General features: G+C 36.8%; 1 protein-coding gene across 1 annotated transcript; it reads right to left on the bottom strand.

Moving 5' to 3' along the window:
• Positions 1-1,940: 1,940 nt before the first annotated feature.
• Positions 1,941-2,213, bottom strand: LOC116747826 (non-histone chromosomal protein HMG-17-like). Its single transcript, XM_032620359.1, has one exon. It carries the CDS (start codon positions 2,211-2,213, stop codon positions 1,941-1,943), a length of 273 nt encoding a protein of 90 aa, XP_032476250.1.
• Positions 2,214-26,360: the final 24,147 nt, after the last annotated feature.

Raw genomic sequence — 26,360 nt, 5'->3', positions numbered from 1 at the left:
ATTTTTGCTATTGATTTATATGAGTTCTTTACATATTTGGGGTATTAATCCCTTATCAAATATGTAGTTTGCAAATGTTTTCTCTCAGTTCACATTTTCATTTTGTTAATTGTTTCTTTTGCCATGTAGAAAGTTTTTAGTTTGATGTAGTCCCACTTGTTTATGTTTTGTCTTTGTTGCATGTGTTTCTGGTAACATAGCCAAGTAATCAGTGACAAGACCAATCTGAAATACATTCTCCCCTATGTTTTCTTCTAGTAGTTTATGGTTTCAGGTTTTATGCTTAAGTCTTTTATCCATCTTGAGTTGATTTCTGCATATGATGTAAAATATGGTCTAATTCCATTGTTTTTCATGTGGATATCTAATATTTTCAACACTATTGAAGAGACTATCTTTTCCCATTTTGTACTCTTGGGGCACTAATAAAAAATTAGTTGACTGTTTATATGAGTTTATTTCCAGGCTTTCTATTCTGTACCATTGGTCTATACATCTGATTTTATGCCTGTATCATACTGTTTTGATTACTATGGCTTTGTAATATAATTTGAAATCAGGAAGTCAGATGCCTCCAGCTTTGGTCCTCTTTGTATGATTGCCTCAGCTATTTAGGGTCTTTTGTGTTTTCTTTTGTATTTTAGGATTGTGTTTTCTATTTTTGTGAAAAATGTACTGCAGTTTTGATAGGGATTGCTTTGAATATGCTGACTACTTTGAGTAGTATGGACATTTTAACAACGTTAATTTTCTAATGCACCAACATGAGATATATTTCCACTTCTTTGTGTGTTCTTCAATTTCGTTCATCAATGTTGTATAGTTTTCTGAGTACAGGCATGTCACCTCCTTAGATTTATTCCCAAGTGCTTTATTATTTTTGATTCAATTGTAAATGGAATTGTTTTCTTAATTTCTATCTCTGATAGTTTGTTGTATTTATATAGAAATGCAACAGGTTTCTGTATATTAATTTAGTACCCTGTAACTTTAAAGAATTCATATATTTGTTCTAATAATTTTTTGTTGGAATTTTTGAGATTTTTTTTAATATACGTATCATGTCATCAGCAAATAGTGAAAGTTTTACTTCTTCCTTTCCAATCTGGATACCTTTTCTCCCAAGCCAAACTGTATCCAGCTTTATTAAAGATACCTTTTATAAACCATCTTGTTATTTCAGGTAGGACATGGGCAGATAATTGTTAACAGTATACAACAATTTTCAAACTCCCATTTTCAATGGACTACCAAAATCAGAAATTCACTATAAAACCCAATGAAGTCTTCATGTGATGCTCTGAACAGGGAAAGTTTAGAGTGTGGGTTGACATTTCACATTTAGCATGTTATTTAACAACTTTTTACAAGCCAACCCTGACTTTCAGGAAATGGAAATGAAAATGGTAGAAAAATCAATCTGAAGACCCACAATCTAAAAAAGGAATCATTCATCTTTTGAGGGATGCTATCTCAATGATGACACTGGAAAGTCCAGATTGCCTGACATACTAGCAACCAATTTTGGGGGGTCGGGTTCCAACAGGTCTCTGGGTTTAAGAGAGTTAAGTCTATGCTGAGAGTGGAGAGGGAGAAGAGCACCTAAAAACTTATTTTAGTTGTTCCATACCACAAGGAGTTTGTGCCAACATGGCTAATGTGTGTCAACATCAAGGAATCCCTCCTTCCTGGGAACCAAGAGGAAGTGTTTCAAAACTGGACAGGAAAGGTGTTTTTTCCCCACATCAATCCAGCTTCAGAATTATTCTATTAGTGACATGTGCCCTTCCCAAAAAAACAACAATTAAATGTTCTGTGTGCTAACAACATAGCTTTAAAAAAGGTAAAACAAAATTCTGAATTTTTATAAAACTTGATAAAAAAATAGTATTTCAAACTACTGTCACCAGAAGTACACAGTTATCAAAAATGTACACACTTCACTTGGCATCTCCAGCACCTTCAGCTTTCTGTACCTGGCCCGTTATAACACTTCTATTTTTTGCAGGGTTATTCCCATCCTTGTCAGCATCAACTTTCCCCTTTTTCCCTTTGGGTACCTTCTCTCCCTTCTTTGCAGGGGCCTTTTTAAGCTTGGGCTCTGGCTTTGGAGGAGCAGGTTTAGCAGATAACCTTGCAGATCTTCTCTGTGGTTTGTCCTTCACCTTGGCTTTATCTCCTTTAGCATCCCCTTCAGCATTTCTCGTGGGCATGGTCGCAACGACAGTGAGATGTAGACAATGAACACAGGAATACAGTGGTGCACGGGCTTTGGTCGGTCCAGGGATCGCTCTTGTCTCTTTTTTGCACTGCTCCTAGCTAAATTTTCTTTCTTTTTCTTGCCTAACTGCTGTGGCTAAGACATCTAATAATATGCTGAATAAAAGTGGTAAGAGTGGGCATCCTTGTCTTGCACCTGACCTTAGAGGGAAAGCTTTCCTTTTCACCAATGGGTATGATATTAACTGTGGGTTTATAATATATGGTCTTTATTATATTGAGGTATGTTCCCTCTATACTCACTTTGTGGAGAGTTTTTATCATGAATGGATGTTGAATTTTGTCAAAAGATTTTTCTGCATCTATTAAGATATTCATGTGAGTTTTATCTTTTGTTTTGTTAATGTGGTGTATTACACTGATCTAGTGATGTTAAACCATTTTTACATCCCTGAAATAAATCTCACTTGATCATGGTATATGATCCTTTTAATGTATTGTTGAATTCATTTTGCTAATATTTTGTTGAGGTTTTTGGCGTCTGTGTTCATCTGGGATATTGGCGTATAATTTGCTTTCTTAATAGTGTCTTTGTCTGATTTGGTATCAGGGTAATGCTGACCTAATAAAATGAGTTTGGAAGTGTTTCTTCCTCTTCATTTTTTGGAATAGTCCTGAGAAGGATGGGTGTTAACTCTTCTTTAAATATTTTGTAGAATTCACCTGTAAGCCATCTGGGTTTTTTTGGAGCTTTTTGGGTTTTTTGAAGCTTTTTGATTACTGATTCAATTTCCTTGCTAGTAATTGTGCTTTTCAGATTTTCTCTTTCTTCACGATTCATTCTTAGAAGATAGTATGTTTCTAGAAATTTATCCATTTCTGCTAGATTGTCTAATTTCTTGGCATATAATTTTTCACAGTATTCTTTTATGATCTTTTGTATTTCTGTGGTGTTGGTGGTAATTTCTTTTCTTTCATTTCTGATCTTATTGGTTTGGGCTCTTTTTTTTCTTGATGAGTCTGTCTACAAGTTTGTCAATTTTTTTAAACAGAGAAAACCACTTTTAACTTCTAATTTTAAAAAAAATTTCTCTTGCTGCTAGTTCCTTCCCCTCAGCCTGAAAACATGTTTAACTCCTCTCCCATTTCTCATCCTTCAGTTAGTGGTATTATATTTTTTATCTTACTATCTTTTATTCAGGCAAGGTAGACAGTAGAGAATCATCTTTGAGTCTTCACTTTTATCAATTCATCATAAAATTCTACTGACAATATCATTCTTCTTACTTGTGTCAGGCACATTTCTAAGTACATAAGCTTTGTTTTCCCAATGAATCTTTCACTACACTGCATTATTCTTTTTTTACATGTAAGAAAACAGAAACTTTGAGGTTCACAGCTAAGTGATGAAGTCAGAATTTGAACTCAAGCCTGTTTATTTCCAAAGCTGTGTCTTGATGTCTTTTCAATTTGTCCTCTCCTGTCTTTTTCCACTGCTGTTGCTCTTGCTCACATCATCACAATGGAAGCTCTGTTAGCCAATCCCCAATTAGTCAAATCACCTCATTAACAATACTTTCCGATCCTCTTTCACACTCATCATTGGAGACTAGTAGGAGATTGTCTGGTACATTGAACTTTCCTGGTCCCAACATTTGGTTGTATGTTTTTTACCAAGAAACAGTGTATTTTTTTTCCACAAGCCAGTCAATGTAGTTGTACTTTTCATTATGTTATAGTATTTAATTAAATATTATGTAAACCAATGAAACCTGAGTGTGTAAGAGAGCTGTTCCTATGAAAACTAAGTTGTAATTCTTTGGAAAGACTTGGTGAGAGTGAGTGGCTGAAAATATTATAATTCAAATAAGTATGAGAAAAGTGAACCAAACATAATTGGGAAAAGTTCATAAACATGTCTTTAAGATTCAGTACTTGATTGCTCTTTGCTGCAATTTAAAGAAATAGAAATATGAGTGTGGCTCATGCAAGAAAAATGGTACAATTCCAATTAGCATACTTATACTCAGAGGAAGGGCCTTGGCACTGTATTATACAATTGCTGGATGAGTGTACGCGTATATGTCTCAGGTTAAAACTATAATCTCTAAGGTAAATGTATATATCTTTTCTTAATTCCTTGCTTGTTAAAGCAAATGACTGATCAAATTCAGTCCCTGATTTCATTGAATGAGAGGTCTTCCACCTTATCTTCCATTATTTTCCAAATAGTAACAGTACCTTTTATCTGATCCCCTAATCTTTAGCCATCATTTTCTCCATTCAGTTAACAAATACTTTTAGGAGCCTACTAATTTCCAGCATTACCTTCTTAAAACTCATATCTAAGCCTCTTGCTCCTTTACTCACAATAACTCAGTGCCTTTCCATGGTCTACAGAATGAAGCTAAAATTATGTAGGAGAATACTAAAGACCCACAGGGATCTGATTTCCCCCCTCATTTTAAAATAACTTTTATTTTTATTTTATTGCAGTATAGTTGCTTTATGTATACATATATCCCCTCTTTCTTGGATTTGCTTCTCATTTAGGTCACCACAGAGCACTGAGTAGAGTTCCCTGTGCTATACAGTAGGTTCTCATTAGTTATCTATTTTATGCATAGTATCAATAGTGTATATATGTCAATCCCAATCTCCCAATTCATCCCACCCACCCCCAAAGGATCATACAAATTTGTCAATTTTTTTATCTTGAAGATAAAACTTCAAGATAAAAGTTAAAGATAAAAGAGGTGGTTGAAGAACCACCTCTTAGTTTCATTGATCTTTTCTATTTTTGTCTCTATTTAATTTATTCACTCTCATGTTTATTATTTCCTTCCTTCTAATTTTGGTCTTTACTTGTTTTTCTTTTTCTAGTTCTTTCTTTCTTTCTTTCTTTCTTTTTGCAGTATGGGGGCCTCTCACTGTGGTGTCCTCTCCCGTTTTGGAGCACAGGCTCTGGACGCGCAGGCTCAGTGGCCATGGCTCACGGGCCCAACCGCTCTGCGGCATGTGGGATCTTCCCAGACCGGGGCACGAACCCGTGTCCCCTGCATCGGCAGGCGGACTCTCAACCACTGCATCACCAGGGAAGCCCGTCTAGTTCTTTTACATGTACATTTAGGTTGATTATTTGAGATTTTTCTTGTTTCTTGAGAAACAAGAAAATAGACCAATAGACATCTATTGGTTTGAACTTCCCTTCTAGAACTGCTTTTTGCTGCATCCCATAGATTTTGGATTGTGGTAGTTTCCCTTTTTCATTGTGTCAAGTTATCTTTTATTTCCTCTTTGAGTTCTTCATTGACATATTAATTGTTTAGTAGCATGTTGTTTAGTCTCCACAATGTTTGTGTTTTTTTGCAGTTTTCTTCTTGTAGTTGATTTCTAGTTTCATACATTTGTGTTGGAAAAGATGCTTGATATGATTTCAATCTTCTTAAATTTATTGAGACCTGTTTTGTGGCCTAGCATGGGATATATCCTGGAGAATGCTCTGTGTACAGTTGAAAAGAATGTGTATTCTGCAGCTTTTGGATAGAATGTTCTCTATATAAGTCCATCTGGTCTGCTGTGTCGTTCAAGGCCAGTGTTTCCTTATTGTTTTCCTGTCTCAGTGATGTCTCCATTGATGTAAGTGGAGTATTAAAGTCCCCTACTACTATTGTATTGTATTATCTTATTTCTGTTAATACTTGTTTTATATATTTAGGTGCTCTAATATTGGGTGCATAAATGTTTACAAATGTTAAATCTTCTTGTTGGGTCAACCCCTTTATCATTATGTAACGCCCTTCTTTGTCTTTTGTTACAGTCTTGTTTCAAAGTTTATTTTGTCTGATATGAGTACTGCTAACCCAGCTTTATTTTCCATTTGCATGGAATATCTGTTTCCATCCCTCCACTTTCAATGAATGTGTGCCTGAGGTAGGCCCTTGTAGGCAGCACATAGATGGGTCTTTTTTTATCTGTTCAGCTATGTGTGTCTTTTGATTGGAGCATTTAGTCAATTTACATTTAAAGTAATTATTGATATGTATGTACTTATTGCCATTTTGTTAATTGTTTTCTGAGGGTGAGAGGCATTTGTCATTATTTTTTTATTCCTGTCTTTCTCTTTTGGTTTCTTACTTTGTGGTTTCATAGACTCCTTTAGTGTTATGTTTCGGATTCCTTTCTCTTTACTTTTTGTGTATTCATCGTAGGTTTTTGGTTCATGGTTATTGTGAAGTTCATGTATATTGACATGTATATATGGCTATTTTATTTTAAGCTTATAGTCTCTTAATTTAAAGGCATTCTAAAAGTATTATATTTTTACTCCCCCCTCTCTAACGTTTTATATTTTTGATATCATATTTTACATCTTTTTATTTTGTGGCTCCCTTAACTACTTATTATTGTTATGGTCAACTGTACTACTTTTGGTTTTTAACCTTTGTGCTGGCTTTTAAAGTAGTTGATCCACTGCCTTTACCATATACTTGCCTGTACCAGTGAGATTTTTCCATTCATATATCTTATTATTTTTAGTTGTGGCTTTTTCTTTTATTCTTATATAAGACCTTCTAACATTTCTTGTAAGGCTGGTTTAGTGGTGATCTCCTTTAGTTTTTGCTTGTCAGGGAAACTCTTTATCTCTCCTTCAATTCTGAATGATAACCTTGCCAGATAGAGTATTCTACGATGTATGTATTTTTTCTTTCTTTCTTTCAGCACTTTAAATATATCCTGCCACTCCCTTCTGGCCTGTAAAGTTTCTGCTGCAAAATTAGCTGATACTCTTATGGGGTTTCTCTTGTGTGTGGTTAGTTGTTTTCCTTTTGCTGCCTTTAAGATTCTCCTTATATCTTTAACTTTTACCATTTTAATTATAATGTGTCTTGGTGTGGATCTCTTTGGGTTCACTGTTCTTCTATGGGACTCTCTGTTCTTCATGTATCTGGATATCTATTTTCTTCCCCACGTTAGGGAATTTTTCAGCCATTATTTCTTCAAATAAATTTTCTATTCCTTTCTCTCTCTCTTCTCCTGCTGGGACCCCTATAATGTGAATGTTAGAATGCTTGCTGTTGTCCCAGATGTCCTTTAAACTCTCCTCATTTAAAAAAATTCTTTCTCTTTTTTGCCTTTTCTGATTGAGTGATTTTCACTATTCTATCTTCCATATCATTTGTTCATTCTTCTGCATTATCTAATCTGCTGTTTATTCCTAGTGTGTTTTTAAAATTTTAGTTGTAGTCTTCAGTTCTGATTGCTTCTTTCTTACATTTTCTAAGTCTTTGAGGAAGTTCTCACTGGGTTCTTCTCCCAAGTTCAGTCTGTAAACTTATGACTGTTTCTTTGAACTCTTTATCAGGTAAAGTACTTATCTCCATTTCATTAGGTTATTTTTCCTGGGTATTTTATTTTGATCTTTTTTGGGGAACATAGTCCTCTCTCTCTTTGTTTTGTCTGACTTTCAATTTTTGCCTCTATGAATTAGGCAAAAGAGATTTCTCCCCTGGTCTTGAAGGAATGGCCTTGTTTGGGAGTGGCTCCTGTGTAAACTGCTTGAACCAGGTAGCTCTGGCAGGCCAGCTTGAGTTGGATCAGGCACAGTTTGGGGGAAGTTCCTGGGGAGTACTCCACCCAAAGCCACCTAGGTGGGGAAGCTGGGGCAGGAGTGGGCCTGGGCTGGAGGCAGCCCCTGAGGAGAACAGAGCCTGAGGCTACTTTGGCTCAGTGGATGGGGCTGGAGTGGGCAAGTGATGGTGGGAGACCCAAGGGCCTCTATAAGGGCACTTGCCAGTGCCTCTGACCCTGGAAGTGCTCCAGGAGTTCCCTGCCTATTTGACAGATGGTCTAAGGTTAGTAAATGGATTTCCTTCCCCTATTGCCTAGCTGCCTTTTAAACTGCTGTTTTTTCACTGTATCCCAGGGCAGGTGAGTCTGCATTTGGCTCCTAATAAATATCCTTTCCCAGATTGCTGAGTCAAGGGTTGTGTTCCCATGAATACCGGGTCTTCATCTCTCCTACCCATTTCTGTGTGGTCCATTTATGTGCAGTAACTGTTCATTCAGCCCTCAGGTCTTCTTCAAGAGGAATTGCTCTATATGTAGGTATATATTCAGTGTGTCCATGGGAGGACGTGAACTCAGTGTCTTCCTATGCCACCATCTTGGACACCCCTCCTATAATTGTGTTTATTCTAGTCTTCTCTCTTTTCTGTTTCTTAGTCTAGTTAGGTGTTTGTCAATTTTGTTTTTCTCTCAGAAAAACTCTTAATTTTATCCATCTTTTTTTTTCCTAGTGTCTTTCATTTATTTCTGCTCTAATCTTTATTTTTCTCTGCTTCTGCTAATTTGGGGCTTAGTTTATTCTTCTTTCTATAAGTTAGAATGTTTACTTGAGATATTTCTTTTTCTTAAGGTGGGTATTTACCACTATAAACTTCCCTCTTAGAACTGCTTTTGCTGTTAAGCTAACAATTCAACTTCAATTACAGACAAAAACTCTACACTTCTACTTCTCACTCCTCACAAACACTTTACATTATTGATTTCACATATTTTATCTTGTATATCCATTAACATATTTTTGTAGTTACAGTTATTCTTAATACTTATGTATTTTACCTTTTATACTACAATTAAAAGTGGTGGTCCATTTTGCAGCATGTGGGATCTTCCTGGACTGGGGCACAAACCCGTGTCCCCTGCATCGGCAGGCAGACTCTCAACCACTGTGCCACCAGGGAAGCCCATGTCTGAGCAAGTCTTAATCTCTCCTTCATATTTGAAGGAAAATTTTGCCAAGTGTATAATACTTGGTTGATATTTTTTTCTTTCAGCACTTTGAGTATATCATCCCAACCCCTTCTGTCTTGAAAAGTTTCTTTTCAGAAATCCACTAATATTCTTATGGAAGTTCCCTGTACATGATGAGTTGCTTTTTTCTGGCTGCTTTCAAATTCTCTATTATAACTTTTGATAATTTGATTATAATGTGTTTTGGTGTAGCTATTTTGGGGCTCATGAGATCCCTTTGAGCTTCATGTATCTGGATGTATTATTTCCCTCACCAAGTTTGGGTGTGTTCTGTCGTTATTTCCTTAAATAAGCTTTCTGATCTTTTCTCTTTTTCTTCACCTCCTTCAATTTCCATAATGCATATATAAGTTGCTTAATGGTGTCCCCAAAATCCCTGAGGCTGTCTTCTTTCTTTTTCATTATTATTGTTATTATTATTATTTGTTCCTCTGACCAGATAATTTCTGATGACCTGACTTCTAGCTTGCTAATTTTTTCTTCTGATGATCAACTTTGATGTTAAACCCCTCTAGTGAATGTTTCAGTTTAGTTATTGTATTCAACTACAGAATTTTATTCTTTTTTAAATTGTTTCTCTTTGTCATTCTCATTTGTACATGTATTGTTTTCCTAATTTTGTTTAGTTGTCTGTGTTCTATTGTAGCTCACTGAGCTTCCTTTAAGGTGATTAGTTGGAATTCTTTGTCAGGCAATTTACAGATTTCCATTTCTTTAGGGTTGGATACTAGAGATTTTTTTCTTCAATAGTGTCATGTTTCCCTGATTCTTAGTGTCATGTATTTTTGCATTGGTGTCTGCATTTGAGGAAACAGGTACCTCTCCCATGCTTTACATACTGGCTTTGACAAGGAAAAAGCTTCATCAATCAGCCTGTCTAGAAATTCTGAGAGCCTCTGAAACAGCAAGCTGCCCACCCTTTTCCTTTGTTCTTAGCTGTCCCCACCAAACTATTCCAATTTTATCAGCATCCCAGGTGAGGTGCAACAGAAACTGACCCTTCAGGTAGCCCACTGAAAGGCCAGGATTTTGGAGAAACACTTCACCTCTCTCTCTCCATCCAAGAAGAAAAGACTCAGGTTCTGCTCCTTATCCATTTTTCAGAGCCATGCCAGACTGCTATAATCCATCCCACTCATTCTCCTTTGTTCTTAGCCACCCCCAGATGTCCAACCTATGGCAGTTCTGTCAGCATATGAGTGAGGTAGGAAGAATCCAGACCCTTAAAGATTACACTGAAAACAGGGATGTTGAATGCATGCTCCATTCCTTTATCTCCCTCCTGGAGGGGAATCCTCAAGTTCTGTGCCACCTCTGATTATCACAGGTCCTTGCTAGGCCACAGAAAGCTTCCCACCTCTTTTCCTTTGTAGCTGCCCCAGGAGACCAAACTATGGCCATTCCTTCAATGCTCCCTTGATGTGAGACAGTAATTCACCCTTTGGGCACTGCACCAATAGGCCAGGAACATTGGTGTATGCCTACCCCAGGGAAAAGTCATAGGCCAATGTGATCTCTCTTGGCCCTGAGTTGTTCTGCTTTAAGGAAGAGGCTGATGTAGGTAAAGTGAAATTATTCTTCTTACCCATTTCTATGTGGCTGTTCTCAGTTTTGTGCTTGTTTGTGGTACAGAAACTTCTTAATTGCATTTGACCTCTCATAAAGGTATTTTGGTCCATATATCACTGTTAAGTTGGTGTTTCTGTGGGAGCACAAAGGACTGGGGACTTCCCATTCTGCCAACTTGCTGACATAATTCCATTCCAAAGAATTTTATTGTGAATGGATGCTAAATTTTTTTCAAAGGTTTTTCAGCACCTATTGGTATGATTATATGTTTTTTTAAAAATTAATTATTAGCATTGGTTGGTTTTTTCAATATTGAGCCAGTTTGCGTTACTGGGATGAACACCACTTGATGATGATGTACTATCTGTTGCATATATTACTGAATTCTGTTTGCTAATATTTCATTAAGAATTTTTGTGTCTGTATTCCTGAGAGATCTTAATTTGTAATTTTCTTAATTTGTAATGTCCGTGTCTGGTTTTAACATAGGGTGAAGCTGACCTTATAAAATAATTGAGAGATGTTTCTTTTTTCTTCTTTCTGGGAATAAATATAGAGAATTAATGTTGTTTTTTTGCTTTCATAGTTTGGTAAAATTCACTAGTGAAACCATCTGGACCTGAAATTTCCTTTATTTTTTGCAAGATTTTACTACACATTCAATTTTTAAAAATAAATCCAGGGATATTCAGGTTACCTCTCTCTTCCTTAGTGAGCTTTGGTACTTACTATTTTTTTATGAAATTGGTCCAGTTCACTAAAGTTGACAAATTTACTGGCATAGACTTGTTCATAGTTTTCCATTTCTATCTACTTAACATCTATGTGATGAGTAGTGATGTCCTCTCTTTTATTCCTGACATTGTTATTATGTGTCTTTCTTTCTCTCTCTCTCTTTTTGTTGTGTTGTTGTTTTGGCTAGAACTTTATTGAATTATTAACCTTGTCAAAGAACCAGCTTTTGATCTTTTTGATTCTCTATTGTTTTCCTGTTTTCATTTTCATTGATTTATCCTTTAATTTTTGTTATTTTCTTTCTGCTTGTCTTAGGTTTAGTTTTCTCTTTCTTTCTAGTTTACTAGGATGAACTGTTAGGGTTTTAAAATTTTTAGATATATATTTTTTCTTTTCTATCATATACTCTTAGTGCTATACATTTCCCTCTAAGCTTTGTTTCACAAAATTTGAAATATTGTATTTTCATTTTGTTCAAAATAGTGTTTATTTTGCTTGTTACTTGCTCTCCTCCTTGATCCATGTGTTACAAGTTTATTGTTTAATTTCCATATATATGGGCATTTTCAAGATATATTTCTTTTCCTGAATTTTGTTTAATTCCATATTTTCAAAGGATTCACATTACAATTTTTTCTTCTTTTAAAATTATTTGTTGTGTAGTCCAAAATATGTTCTACCTTGGTAAATGTTCTATGTTCGTTTGAGTAGAATGTGTGTTCTGCTGCTTTTGGATGGAGTGTTTTATAAAAGTCAGTTATCAAGTTAGTTGAGAATGCTGTCAGGCCATTTATCCTTGTGGATTTTCTGTCTACTTATTTATCAATTATTTAGAGTCATGTTGAAGTATCCAGCTATAATTGTGCATTTGTCTAATTCTCTTTTCAGTTTTAATCTCACGTATTTTAAAGCCCTGTGGTTAGGTACACGCATGTTTAGGATTGTTATGTCTTTTTGAAGCATGGGCTCCTTTTTAATTATGCAACATTCCTCTTGGAATGGTAGGCTTACATGTTCTGGAGTATACTTTGTCCACATTTAATATAGCTGCTCCAGATTTCTCTTTTTAAAAAAAAATAAATTCATTTATTTATTTGTTTTTATTTTTGGCTGTGTTGGGTCTTTGTTCTGTGTGCGGGCTTTCTCTAGCTGCAGCGAGTGGTGCACGGGCTTCTCATTGTCGTGGCATCTCTTGTTGCAGAGCACGGGCTCTAGAGTGCAGGCTCAGTAGTTGTGGCACACGGGCTTAGTTGCTCCACGGCATGTGGGAATCTTCCCGGGACAGGAATCAAACCTGTGTCCCCTGCATTGGCAGGCAGATTCCCACACACTGTGCCACCAGGGAAGCCCTGCTCCAGATTTCTTTTGGTTAGTGTTTACATGGTAAATTACTCCTGATATATTTACAAGTGCTCAATCTGCATCTTTACATTAATATGTGTTTCTTTTAGACAGCATAATGTTAGGTCTTGTTTTTATTTGTCTTGAACTCTTATGCGTTCAGTCCACTCACTTTAATGTGATTATTGATACAGTTTGATTTAAATATGCCATTTTTCTAACTTTTTCTTATTCATTGTATTTGTTCTTTATTTCTTTTTTCCTCTTTTTCTGCCTTCTTTGATTTTAATCATGCCTTTTATACTATTTCATTTCATGTCATAAATAGAGTTACTATTTGCCCCTCTTTTAAAAACTATTTTAGTGGTTACTCTAGGGTTTATGATATACATTGTTAAATAACCTGAGCCCATGCTTAAATAACATACCAATTTGCGAATATTTAAAGGATCTTATAAAAATTCTTCCTTTCCATTCCTTGCAACACTGCTGTCATACATTTAACATATGCTATAAATGCTCAGTGCTGTTTTTGCTTTACACAATTATATTATGCAGCAGTTTAAACAAAGTATTATATATTACATTCATTTATTCCATTTCTGATGCTCTTCATTTCGTTGTGTAGACCTAATTTACAGACTTGTATTCCACTTCTTCTGCCTAAAAACTTCCTTAGGCATTTCTTGTGGGGTAAATCCGCAGGCAGTGGATTTCATCAATATTTGTTTGCCTGAGAATGTAATTTCTTTTCAACTTTGAAAGATAATTTTGTGAGATATAGAATTCTTGGTTGAAATTTTTTTCAATATTTATATGTCACTCCAATGTCTCCTTTCTTGCAAGGTGTATTAGTTTCCTAGGACTGCTGCCAAAAAGTACCATACACTGGGTGGCTATAAACAACAGAAATTTATTCTCTCTCAGTTCTGGAACCTAGAAGTCCAAAATCAAGTTATCAGAAAGGCCATACTTATTCTGAGACACTGGATAGAATCCTTCCTTGCTTCTTTATAGCTTCTGGTGGTGGCCAGAAATCTTTTGTGTTCCTTGGCTTGCAGCTGCACCACTGCAATCTTGTCACATGGTGCTCTCCCCGAGTCCCTGTTTTCTCTTTTTATAACGATGCTAGTCATATTGCATTAGGACACACCCTGATCGAGTATAGCCTGATATTAACTTGTTTACATCTGTAAAGACTCTGAATAAGGTCACATTCATTCACAGGTACTAGGGTTTGGCCTTCATCATAACTGGCGGGGGAGCGGGGGGGACAATTCAACCCCCAACACAGTTTGTGATGAGAATTTACTCTCTTATTCTTCTTCCTCTGTAGGTATAGTGTTTGTTTTCTCTGGTTACCTCAAAGTTTCATTTTGTCTTTGTTTTTCAGTAGTTTCAATATTATATGCCTGTGTGTGTGTGTGTGTGTGTGTGGTATTTATCACGTTTTGCATTCTCTGAGCTTCTTGGATCTGTGATTTGGTGTCTGTCACTAATTTTGGGAAAATATCATCGATTATGTATTTAAATATTTCTTCTTCCCCACTCTCTCTTCTCCTTCTGTAATTCCAGTTACATATGTGTTACACCATTCGATATTGTCTCACATCTCTCAATTTCCCTATTCTCATTTTATCTTCACTCTTTCTTTTTTTGCATGACAATTTGGGAAATTTCTATGGCTCTTTTTTCAAGTTCATTGACTCATTCATTAGCTGTGTAAATCTACTGGCAAGTCTTCCAAAGGCATTCTTCTTATTTGCTACCATATTTTTTTAGTTGCTCTTTATTTTTTCTTATTAGTAATCTATTTTACACATATTAATGTATATATGTCAATTCCAATCTCCCAGCTCATCCCCCTCGCCCCACTTTCCCCCCTTGGTGTCCATACGTTAGCTCTCTACATTTGTGTCTCTATTTGTGCCTTGAAAACAAGTTCATCTGTACCATTTTTCTACATTCCAAATATATATGTTAACATATATTTGTTTTTCTCTTTCTGACTTACATAACTCTGTATGACAGTCTCTAGATCCATCCACGACTCTACAAGTGACTTAACTTCATTCCTTTTTATGACTGAGTAGTATTCCATTGTATAAATGTACCACATCTTCTTTATCCATTCATCTGTCGATGGGCATTTAGGTTGCTTCCATGACCTGGCTATTGTAAATAGTGCTGCAATGAACATTGGGGTGCATGTGTCTTTTTGAATTATGGTTTTCTCTGGGTATAGGCCCAGTAGTGGGATTGCTGGGTCATATGGTAATTCTATTTTAAGTTTTTTAAGGAACCTCCATACTGTTCTCCATAGTAGCTGTATCAATTTACATTCCCACCAACAGTGTAAGAGGGTTCCCTTTTCTCCACACCCTCTTCAATGTTTGTTGTTGTAGATTTTCTGATAATGCCCATTCTAACTTGTGTGAGGTGATACCTCATTGTAGATTTGATTTGCATTTCTCTAAAAATTAGTGGGGTTGAGCAGCTTTTCATGTGCCGCTTGGCCATCTGTATGTCTTCTTTAGAGAAATGTCTATTTAGGTCATCCACACAGTTTTGATTTGGTTGTTTTCTTTAATATTGAACTGCATGAGCTATTTATATATTTTCAAGATTAATCCTTTGTCTGTTGATTCATTTACAAATATATCTCTCCCATTCTGAGGGTTGTCTTTTTGTCTTGTTTATAGTTTTCTTTGCTGTGCAAAGCATTTAAGTATCATTAGGTCCCATTTTCTTTTTTAAATTTCCATTTCTCTAGGATTTGGGTCAAAAAGATCTTGCTGTGATTTATGTCAAGGAGTGTTATTCCTATGTTTTCCAATAAGAGTTTTATAGTGTCTGGTCTTACATTTTGGTCTTTAATCCATTTTGACTTTATTTCTGTGTATGGTGTTAGGAAGTCTTATTATTTTTTTTGTATGAGGGTTCCAATTTATCCACACTTGTTATCTTTTTTTAACATCTTTATTGGAGTATAATTGTTATAAAATGGTGTGTTACTTTCTGCTTTATAACAAAGTGAATCAGCTATACATACACATATATCCCCATATCTCCTTCCTCTTGCATCTCCGTCACACCATCCCTACCACACCCCTCTAGATGGGACACAAGCACAGAGCTGATCTCCCTGTGCTACGCAGCTGCTTCACACTAGCTATCTATTTTACATTTGGTAGTGTATATATGTCCATGCCACTATCTCACTCATCCAAGCTTACATTCCCCCTCCCTGTGTCCTCAAGTCCATTCTCTATGTCTTCGTCTTATTTCCTGTACTGCCCCTAGGTTCTTCAGAACCTTTTTTTTTTTAGATTCCATATATATGTGTTAGCATATGGTATTTATTTTCTCTTTCTGGCTTACTTCACTCTGTATGACAGACTCTATGTCCATCCACCACACTAACAAATAACTAAATTGTGTTTCTCTGTATGACTGAGTAATATCCCATTGTATATATGTGCCACATCTTCTTTATCCAGTCCTCTGTCGGTGGAAACTTAGGTTGTTTTCATGTCCTGGCTATGGTAAATAGAGTTGCAATGAACCTTGCGGTATATGACTCTTTTGAATTATGGTTTTCTCAGTGTATATGCCTAGTAGTGGATTGCTTTGCCATATGGTAGTTCTATTTTTAGTTTTTTAAGGAATTGCCATGCTATCCTCCATAGGGGCTGTATCAATTACATTCCCACCAACAGTGCAGGAGGGTTCCCTTTTCTCCACACCCTCTCCAGGATTTATTGTTTGTAGAATTTTTTGATGATGGCCATTCAGACTGGTGTGAGGTGATACCTCACTGTAGTTTGATTTGCATTTCTCTAATGATTAGTGATGTTGAGCACCCTTTCATGTGTGTGTTGGCAATCTGCATATTTTCTTTGGGAGAATGTCTCTTTACATTTTCTGCTCATTTTTGGATTGGTTGTTTCTCTTTTTGATATGGAGCCTGCGTGAGCTGCTTGTATATCTTGGAGATTAATTATTTGTCCATTGAGTCATTTGCAAATATTTTCGTGCATTCTGAGGGTTGTCATTTCGTCTTGCTTATGGTTTCCTTTGTGATGCAAAAGCTATTAAGTTTCATTAGGTCCCATTTGTCTATTTTGGTTTTTATTTCCATTTCTCTAAGAGGAGGGTCAAAAAGGATTTTGCTGAGATTTATGTCATAGAGGGTTCTACCTTTGTTTTCCTCTAAGAGTTTTATAGTGTTTGACCTTACATTCAGGTCTTTAATCCATTTGGGTTTATTTTGTGCATGGTGTTAAGGAGTGTTCTAATTTCATTCTTTTACATGTAGCTCTCCAGTTTTCACAGCACCACTTAGTGAAGAAGCTGTCTTTTCTCCATTGTATATGCTTGCCTCCTTGATCAAAGATAAGGTGATCATATGTGTGTGGGTTTATTTCTGGGCGTTCTACCTTATCCATTGATCTATATTTCTGTTTTTGTGCCAGTACCATACTGTCTGAGTACTGTAGCTTTGTAGTATAGTCTGAAGTCTGGAAGCCTGATTCCTTCAGCTACGTTTTCCTTTCTCAAGATTGCTTTTTGCTATTCAGGGTCTAAATGCATTTGTATGCGTTTCCATACAAATTGTGAAATTTTTTGTTTCTAATAGTGTGAAAAATGCCAGTGGTAGTTTGATAGGATTGCATTGAATCTGTAGATGCTTTGGGTAATATAGTCATTTCACAATGTTTATTCTTCCAATCCAAGAACATGGTATATCTCTCCATCTGTTGGTATCATCTTTAATTTCTTTCATCAGTGTCTTATAGTTTTCTGCATACAGGTCTTTTGTCTCCTTAGTTAGGTTTATTCCTAGATATTTTATTCTTTTTGTTACAATGGTAAATGGGAGTGTTTCCTTAATTTCTCTTTTAGATTTTTCATCATTAGTGTATAGGAATGCAAGAGATTTATGTTTATTAATTTTGTATTCTGCTATTTACCCAATTCATTGGTTATCTCTAGTAGTTTTCTGGTGGCATCTTTACGATTATCTATGTATAGTATCATGTCATCTGAAGTGACAGATTTACTTCTTCTTTTCTAATTTGGATTCCTTTTATTTTTTTTTTCTTCTCTGAGTGCCATGGGTAGGACTTCCAAAACTATGTTGAGTAAGAGTGATAGTGGACATCCTCGTCTTGTTCCTTATCTTAGAGGAAATGCTTTCAGTTTTTCACCATTGAGAATGATGTTAACTGTGGGTTTGTTTTATATGACCTTTATTATGTTGAGGTAGGTTCCCTCTATGCCCAAGTCCTGGAGAGTTTTTATCATAAATGGGTGTTGAATTATGTCAAAAGCTTTTTCTGCATCTATTTAGATTATCATATGGTTTTTATCCTTCAGTTTGTTAGTATGGTGTATCACATTGACTGATTTGTGTATACTGAATTATCCTTGCATTCCTGGGATAATCCCCACTTGATCATGCTGTATGATCCTTTTAATGTACTGTTGGATTCTGTTTGCTCGTATTTTGTTGAGGGTTTTTGCATCTATGTTCTTCAGTGATATTGGTCTGTAGTTTTCTTTCTTTGTGACATCGTTTTTCTGGTTTGGTGTCAGGGTGATAGTGAATTTGCCGAATGAGTTTGGGAGTGTTCCTCCCTCTGCAATTTTTTGGAAGAGTTTGAGAATGATGAGTGTTATCTCTTCTCTAAAGGTTTGATAGAATTCACCTGTGAAGCCATCTGGTCCTGGACTTTTGTTTGTTGGAAGGGCTAACATATTTCTATTTCCACCATTTTCTTTGAGTTCCTATAGTTTGCATATCTCTTCTGAAGTCACCTATCTGCTCTTGCATCTGGTCAAATTTTCCTGTTAGAGTTTTTTAACACATTCATCATACTTATTTTTAATTCCACATCTGATAGTTCCTAAATCCATGCATATCTGAGTCTGGTTCTGATAATTGGTTTGTTTCTTCACATTGTAATTTTTCTGTTTCTCTTTTTTTCATTTTGACTCCCTTCACCCATTGTTTTATTTTAACTTTAAAAATCCACTGTAAATTCTTTTTGCAAGACTGACTTTTTTTTTAGGTTATTAGATATGGAGAAAATAAGCCTCTGATATGGGGATTTGTGTTAAGCTAGGCAGAAGTTTTATTCTATTTGAAGTTTTTTCTTACTATGGCTACCAGTGCTGAAATTTACTGTTGCCATGGATAGTAGAGGCTTGAAATTCCTCTAGTGGTATTGTTTTTTTTCTCCCACATTGGTTTTCAGCATTTTCTTTATCCTGATCCCAAGATAGATTCTGTCTCTTGAAGACCTCCTAGCTGTAACCCACTGTTATTACTGAATACTTTTTACTGTGGTGATAGGGTGTGGGGAACCGGGGGGGTATTATGTAATGTTCTCATTATGCCTCAGTATTTGGAGAACACAGTGAGCCTATCTCTCAGTGATGTGGCTTTCACAGGCTTTTGTATTACTCTTGAAAGCCTGGAGTTTATATTATCCTCATTTCTTTCCCCCAGCTAAAGCAGATATCCACCAATATTACCTGTCTACAGCTTGAGGACCTTCCCCCTACAGATTAAGGGTTTCATTTTATATTTTACCTAGGTGAGATTGTGGACCTGGATCTGGGCACAGTTCTATTCCTCCAACCACACTGGTATTTCACTAGTGCCCCCAGGGGATATTCTGCACCCTTCTAATTAAGAGTTTTGTTCTGTAAAGTAAAAGGACCTGGGCAGATTTCCCAGTGAGTTGGACTTTCCTTGCCCCAGTCAGCAATATAAGGGTGGGAGGTGATTTCTCCAGGTTCTTCTTGGCCCTCATTTTCAGGGCTTGGTGCAGTTCCTCCAAAAGCTTGCAAAATACTGGGAAACTTCCTTTCTCAGGTCATTGTGTCTCAATGAAGGTCCCTCTCTAAATTTTGGCATGGCTATTAGTTCTGTGAATTCAGCTCTATGTTGAAATTACATAAAGTCATTAATATATTGTTTACCCAGCTATTTTCTATATCTCTCCATATCTGAGCTGTAAATGAAGTCAAGCCTTCATATTTGAAGGGTACTTGTGTTGGATATAGGATATTGGTTTGACAATTGGGGTTTTTTCTTTCAACAAGTTAGAGATGTCACTCAATGTCTTCTTGTTTGAGAATTCTGCTTTAATTTATCTTTATTCTTTTGAAGGCAATGTGTCTTTTTTTCTATGGCTGGCCTTAAGATTTTCTCTTTGTTTTTCAGCAGTTTGAATATCATGTGCCTAGATATGTGTGTTTGTGTGTGTGCGCTGGCATTTACCTTGCTTGGTGTTCTCTAAACTTCTTGGTTCTGTGGCTTAGTGTTCTGTCACTGGTTTGGTTAATTCACAACAATTATTTCTTCAAATATTAATTCCGGTCTACTTTCTCTTTCTTTTCATTATGGAATTTCAATTATACATATAATACACTGTTTGATATTGTCCCCACAGCTCTTGAATTTTATTTTGGGTTTTTCTCACTTTTTTCTCTTTGTTTTTTTTTTTTTTTTTTTTTTTGCGGTACATGGGCCTCTCACTGTTGGGGCTTCTCACTGTTGGGGCCTCTCCCATTGTGGAATACAGGCTCCAGATGCGCAGGGTCAGCGACCATGGCTCATGGACCTAGCCACTCTACAGCATGTGGGATCTTCCTGGACTGGGGCACGAACCCATGTCCCCTCCATTGGCAGGTGGACTCTCAACCACTGCACCACCAGGGAAGCCCTTTTCTTTGTATTTGAATTTGTATAATTTCTATTGACCTATCTTCAAGTTTACTGATTCTTTCATAGCTGTTTTGAGAATACTGATTAGCTTAAAAAGACACTGTAAACATTATTATGGCAAGAAAAAAAGCAGAACAGACTGAAAAATAACAAATTATCTTAAACTTAAATAAAATGAAGGTATTCTTCATTTTATCTCTAGCACTTTATTTGATTCTTTCTTATAGTGTTTAATCTCTCTACTTAAATTATCTATTTAATATTGCATGTTGTCTATCTTTTCCATTAGATACTTTAACATATTATTAATTATAGTTGTTTTAAATTCCCTGTCTAATATTTCTAACACCTGTGTCATATCTGAGTCTAATTTTAATGATTGCTTTGTCTCTTCAGACTGGGTTTTTCTTGCCTTTATTTTATGCCTTGTAAGTTTTTTTTGCAAGCTGGACATGATGTATGGGATAGTAGATATGAAGGTAAATCTTTTAATGCTTGGTTATGAGTCAGCTTTTCCCTCTTCTAAGCTTTTACTATTGAGGTGTGTTTTAATGTAGTCAGGAATTGCACTGCAGTTGAAATTTGTTGTTGCTATGGTTACCAGAGTTGAAGATCATTGCTGCTTTAACCAGGGTTAAAGGGGGATTTTTTTTTTGCTGTTGTTGCTATGGGTACCAGAGCCTTGGTATTCTTCTAGTAATTTCTTTTTGCTCTCATGATGTTTACTTCTACCCAAAGTGAGTCTGTCTCTTACAGATCCACCAGTTGTATCCCACTGTTATTGTTACTGTATACTCGTTAGATTAGTGTTGGAGAGTGAGTGGGTAAGATGCATGTATTTGATCTTTTGATTTAGTCTCAGTGTTAGGCAGGGGCTGTATACCTGGATCTTGAGGATGCGGACTTCACAATTGTTCTTGCCATCCTCCAAATGTAATGATAGGCTTAACAAGTATTCCTTTCCTTCCTTCAAGGGAGAGCCTTGCTCTTCCCCCTGTTCCCTTACCTTATCTGTTGTGGGTTTCCTCCAGTGTTGTCAAAGTGTTGTTGTGATGCTCCCTTCCTCTTACATATTAAGGCATTTTCTATCCTACCACCTTTTATGGTGTCTGATGGCATATTTCCCAAGTTAGCAGATAATGAGGTACTCTTTCTCCTTAAAGGTTCCTGCCTGACTAGATTTTGAGTTGGCTTTTTGCCTTGTTTTCAGATTACTTTTTTCCTGTTTTCTGAGGAGTTTAAGATAATTTGTTATTTTTCAGTCTATTCTGCTTTTTACTTGCCATAATAATGTTTACAGTGCACTTTTAAGTTTTCTACATTTTTGAACTGAAAGCAGAAGTCAATGGATAAGTCAGCTTTGCAGCAGAATTTGGGTGTAAAAAAAAAGAATTTGGGTGTAACAGGTAAATTTTTATTTTGACATTTGAATAAACATATGAGACATTTGTGTTTGGCTAATGTTCAAATGAGATTTTGAGACATCTGAATGAGAAAATGTAAGATATGATAGTAAATATTTGTTATTGTTTCTTTTAGATGATGCACACACCCATTCTGGTGTCTCCATTGCCCATCCATTGTCACACATTCACTCAGACATCACTGGTGACTATTCTTATGGTGCACACATGAAGATACATTCATTCAGACATAAAAACCACATCAAATCCTCCTTTCTTCCATACACTCAGGGTCCAGCATAAACTACTTACTTTTCTCTCAAAGCTGCTGTTCTCCTATTTTCTAGTTTAGTAAAAGGCACCAGAACCTCCCAGTCACCCAAGCCACAAGCCAATCTGGAGTCGCCTTTGGTTTCCCTACCCTGTCACTCACCAAGAGTTTTTCTGCCAACCTCTGCTGTGTGTCGCTATACTATTCCCTCCTTAGCAACCCAATTACCACTGCCTTATTTCAGTGTCCCTTGGACCACCATACCAACATTCTCACTGACATCCTTCCAATCCATCATCTACCCTACAACCAAATGGTCTTTATGATTAAAAAATCTGACCACATCATTACTCTGAATAAATAATATTAATTAATAGCCTCCCATTGTCCTTTAGGATAAAGTTCACATTTTTAGCATGGCCTTTAAAGCCCTTCTTGACCTGGTCTCTGCATATCACTTCTCCTGTGTGTGTAAGTATCTCTCCTCTTATGGACAAGACAGGCCTACTAGCCAGTGACCCTCTTTTAGTTGCCTTTGTTTCTCTGATGACTAACAACATGCTGGTGATACAAGAGGCCTTTAATAAACACAACTTGATGTTATATACTCACTAACATATCATGCTTAATATGTCTCAGATATTACTATAGTAATTTAATTATAATATATCAATTAGCACATTATAAACTATATCCCCAAAGATTACAGAAACATGATCAGATGTTACAATTTTGATTTCTTTCTCTCTCTCAGAAATGTGTGTGTCCCTCAGATGTCATAAACAGTGATTCCTTGTCTTTTACATTCATCCAGATGTCACACACATCACACACATCCATTTAGATCATACCTACAGAGTAGAATGTCAGACTTGAAAGTCACATACATGTTCACTGTCCTACTACAGAGACAGATGATAGAAACACACACTGAGAAGTAACAAGCCACTCAAAAATTACACAATCAGAGGTAAAACATGTTTATGCACATGCTATACACTTTAACTCAGATGAAACACTCATCCTGATATTATCCAGGTATTGTAGTATTGCACATGTGCACATTTTAACCCAAATTCCTTCATGCTATGCATACTTATTTAGAAAGTATACATACCAATGGTACACAAAACTCTAATATCAATATTAGAAAGCACTTTAAATATATATTTTGAGAAACATACTTCATTGGAAACCGTAAAAATAGAATAAAAAGTTTTAGGAGGTTAAATAAGAGAATCCAATCATTTCATCAGTTGTGAAATGTATGGAACTCAGACATCAGCTGAGATCTCTATGCTCCTTTAGGTTCAGATAATATTGTTTTAAAACTGCATTCTGTAAGTCATATGAAAATCATACATTCTCTCTAAGGTTTCTGTGAATTTCTTGACAGATTGCTTTCTCATTGTCACATTAGACTTTGAGTGTCTGCTTTCCTTATTCCACCAAAATATCAATCCAAATTATGAACTCAGCCCCTTCCACAATTCCCTCAAAGAATGGTAAAAGTAATATAAGTCATGATTTGAAGAGCAGCAAACAACTTCAGCAATGCAAGCAATGTGAAAAAGAGCAACTTTTTTCAAGAAAATCATTCAATAATCTCACACCTGAGGATTTTTCTTTCCCCATGTTACCTCTCTCATCAAGTTAGCAATATTATCACCCGCCTCTTCCTATTCTCCCTTTTTCCACTATAGCATATTCTTCTTGGCTTATTCCTCAGAATTAAAAATTCTACTTATTTTGCTTTACAGAGTAGTTCATCTTTCTAACATCTACTCTTAAATTTATCACCAGGACCATTTTAGATCCTTGATGGTCCTCAGAAAAACAAAAGGGCTATTGAATTAATTTAAAATATCCACCATCTTTAGAAGACAGGTTAGAAATAAATAGGTTTTTCCTCTCTAATGCATAAATATACAAAAGTAAATATTTTATATAACAATACTAATAAGTAAAAAAATTGTAAATGAGGACCTCATTTACAATTATAACAAACTTATAAATGACGTATAAAATTATGAAACACTACTGAGGAACAGAAATAGAGGATTACACACATGGAGGGGTATTTATTAAACAGGCTTCAGTCAGGGAAAAATCACACTAGGAATTCTCACATGAAATTATTTTATTGTGGTAAAATACAGATAGCAAAATGTAGCTTTCTAACTCTTTTAAAGTGTATAAGTCAGGTCATTGAGTATACTTACAGTGTTGTGCAACCACAATCACACAAGAAATTTAACATAGGACACTTTAGGGGAAAGCACTGGAAGGGATAATTTGGGGGAAAACTGCAAGGGCAAAAGGTAAGGAGCGATATGATACCAGGGACCCAAAGCTGTTAATGTCCTGAACAATGGAGCTCATGAACTTGTACCTATTGTTGTGTTTTAACATTCTGTCACTGTAAGTTCAAATAATGCAAAGAGGTCCTTTTACAACCTCCAGTAGAACGGCCATAAAAAAAAGAATAAAGAAAAATGAACAGAGCCAAAGGGACTGATAAGATACAATTTTTTAATGTACTCATTATTGAAGTCCCAGAAGAAAGAGAGAGAGAAGGATTCTTGAAGCAATAGTGACTGAAAACTTCACAAGTTTAATAAAATACAAGGATGTGTAAGTCCAAGAAATTCAACAAACTCCAAATAGCTTAAACCCAAAGAGATCCACATCTAAACTCAATATAATCAAACTTTCAAAAGTGTGTATATATATATATATATATATACACACACACACACACACAAAATATATAAATATGTAATTTGTAATAGAAGGGATTTGGGCCAAGATGGTGGAGTTGAAAGACCCTGAGCTCACCTCCTTTCATGAGCCCACTAAAACCACAACTGTCTGCAGAACAGCCATCTATTAAAAAGACTGAAACCTACCAGAGAAGATCTTCTACAACTAAAGACATAAAGAAGGAACCACAATGAGATAGATAGGAGGGGCAGACTCATTATATAATCAAGTCCCATACCCCCAGGTGGGTGACCCACAAACTGGAGAATAATTATAGTGCAGAGGTTCTCCTACAGAAGTGAGAGTTCTGAGCCCCACATTGGGTTCTTCAGCCCAGGGGGCCTGCACTGGGAAGATAAGCCCCCAGATCATTTGGCTTTGAAGGTCAGCAGAGCCAAATTTTGGGACTCCTAAATGACTGCAGGAAACAGAGACTTCACTCTTAAAGGGCACACACAAAATCTCATGTGCACTGGGACCCAGGCAAAAGCAGTAGTTTGATAGCTGCCTGGGCCAGACATACCTGTTGGTCTCGGAGAATCTCCCAGAGAGATGGAGATGGCTCTGACTCACCCTGGGGATATAGACGCTGGCAGCAGCCATACTTGGGAGCTCATTCTACTGCATGGAAGCCAGATCTGGTAGGTGCCATTAGCTCATTAATGCCAAGACCTGGCCGCACCCAAAAACTATGGGCACCACTTTTAGGACACCTCAGGCCAAACAACTAACAAAGTGGGGACACAGCCCGACTCATCAACAGACAGACTGTCTACAGACTTCTTAATCCACAGCACCTCTAGACATGCCTCTACACATGGATCTGCCCACCAGAGGGCCAACACTCAGCTCTGTCCACCAGTGGGTGAGCATTGGCCTTGAACTCCGGAAAGCCTGTGCTAGCCTTAGACCAGCCTCACCCACCTGGAGGTAGACACCAGATTCAAGAAAACTACAATCCCAAAGCCTGCAGACCCAGCCAGCCCACAGCAGGGCAGACTACACCCTTGGTCCAGCTGGACCCCCAACCTTGAACACTAGTAGGCCAAAACAAATTTTGGGACTCCCTGGACACCATACCCAACTGTGTCAGGAACTGAACCTCCCACCAGCCATCTGACACCATCTCTTGGATCCCTGGGCCCTGTAGCCAGACTCTAGGACCCAGTTCTTCCTCCCAGTAGCCCAGCACTAACCCCAGTACCTGGATTCACCCACCAGTGGGGCGGCAACAGACCCAGAGTGTTCAATATACTGATTCCAGCTACCAGTGAGTCAGCAGTAGTCCTGGGGACCCCTCCCAGGGTTTTGCAGTCAGCTGCCTCATGGCCAAGCCCCACTAACCAGCAGCCAGCAGAATCTACAGAAAGCAGAGCCTGGCAAGCAACCTACCAACAAAGGGGGCCAACCAAGCCTACTAGACTGCCCACATAGTCAGCCTGTGACAACAGAAGGACCTACACAGCCCTCTTGGGGGAGTCTTTATAGCATGTAGCTTGGGTTA

Source organism: Phocoena sinus, chromosome X (assembly GCF_008692025.1).
Source record: "Phocoena sinus isolate mPhoSin1 chromosome X, mPhoSin1.pri, whole genome shotgun sequence".
In the NCBI taxonomy this organism is placed as follows: Eukaryota; Metazoa; Chordata; class Mammalia; order Artiodactyla; family Phocoenidae; genus Phocoena; species Phocoena sinus.
This window is presented reverse-complemented; position numbering and strand designations above follow the sequence as displayed.

What these genes read in the sequence shown, in the direction of transcription:
- LOC116747826 (XM_032620359.1), bottom strand. Translation starts at nt 2,213, where the DNA reads ATGCCCACGAGAAATGCTGAAGGGGATGCTAAAGGAGATAAAGCCAAG.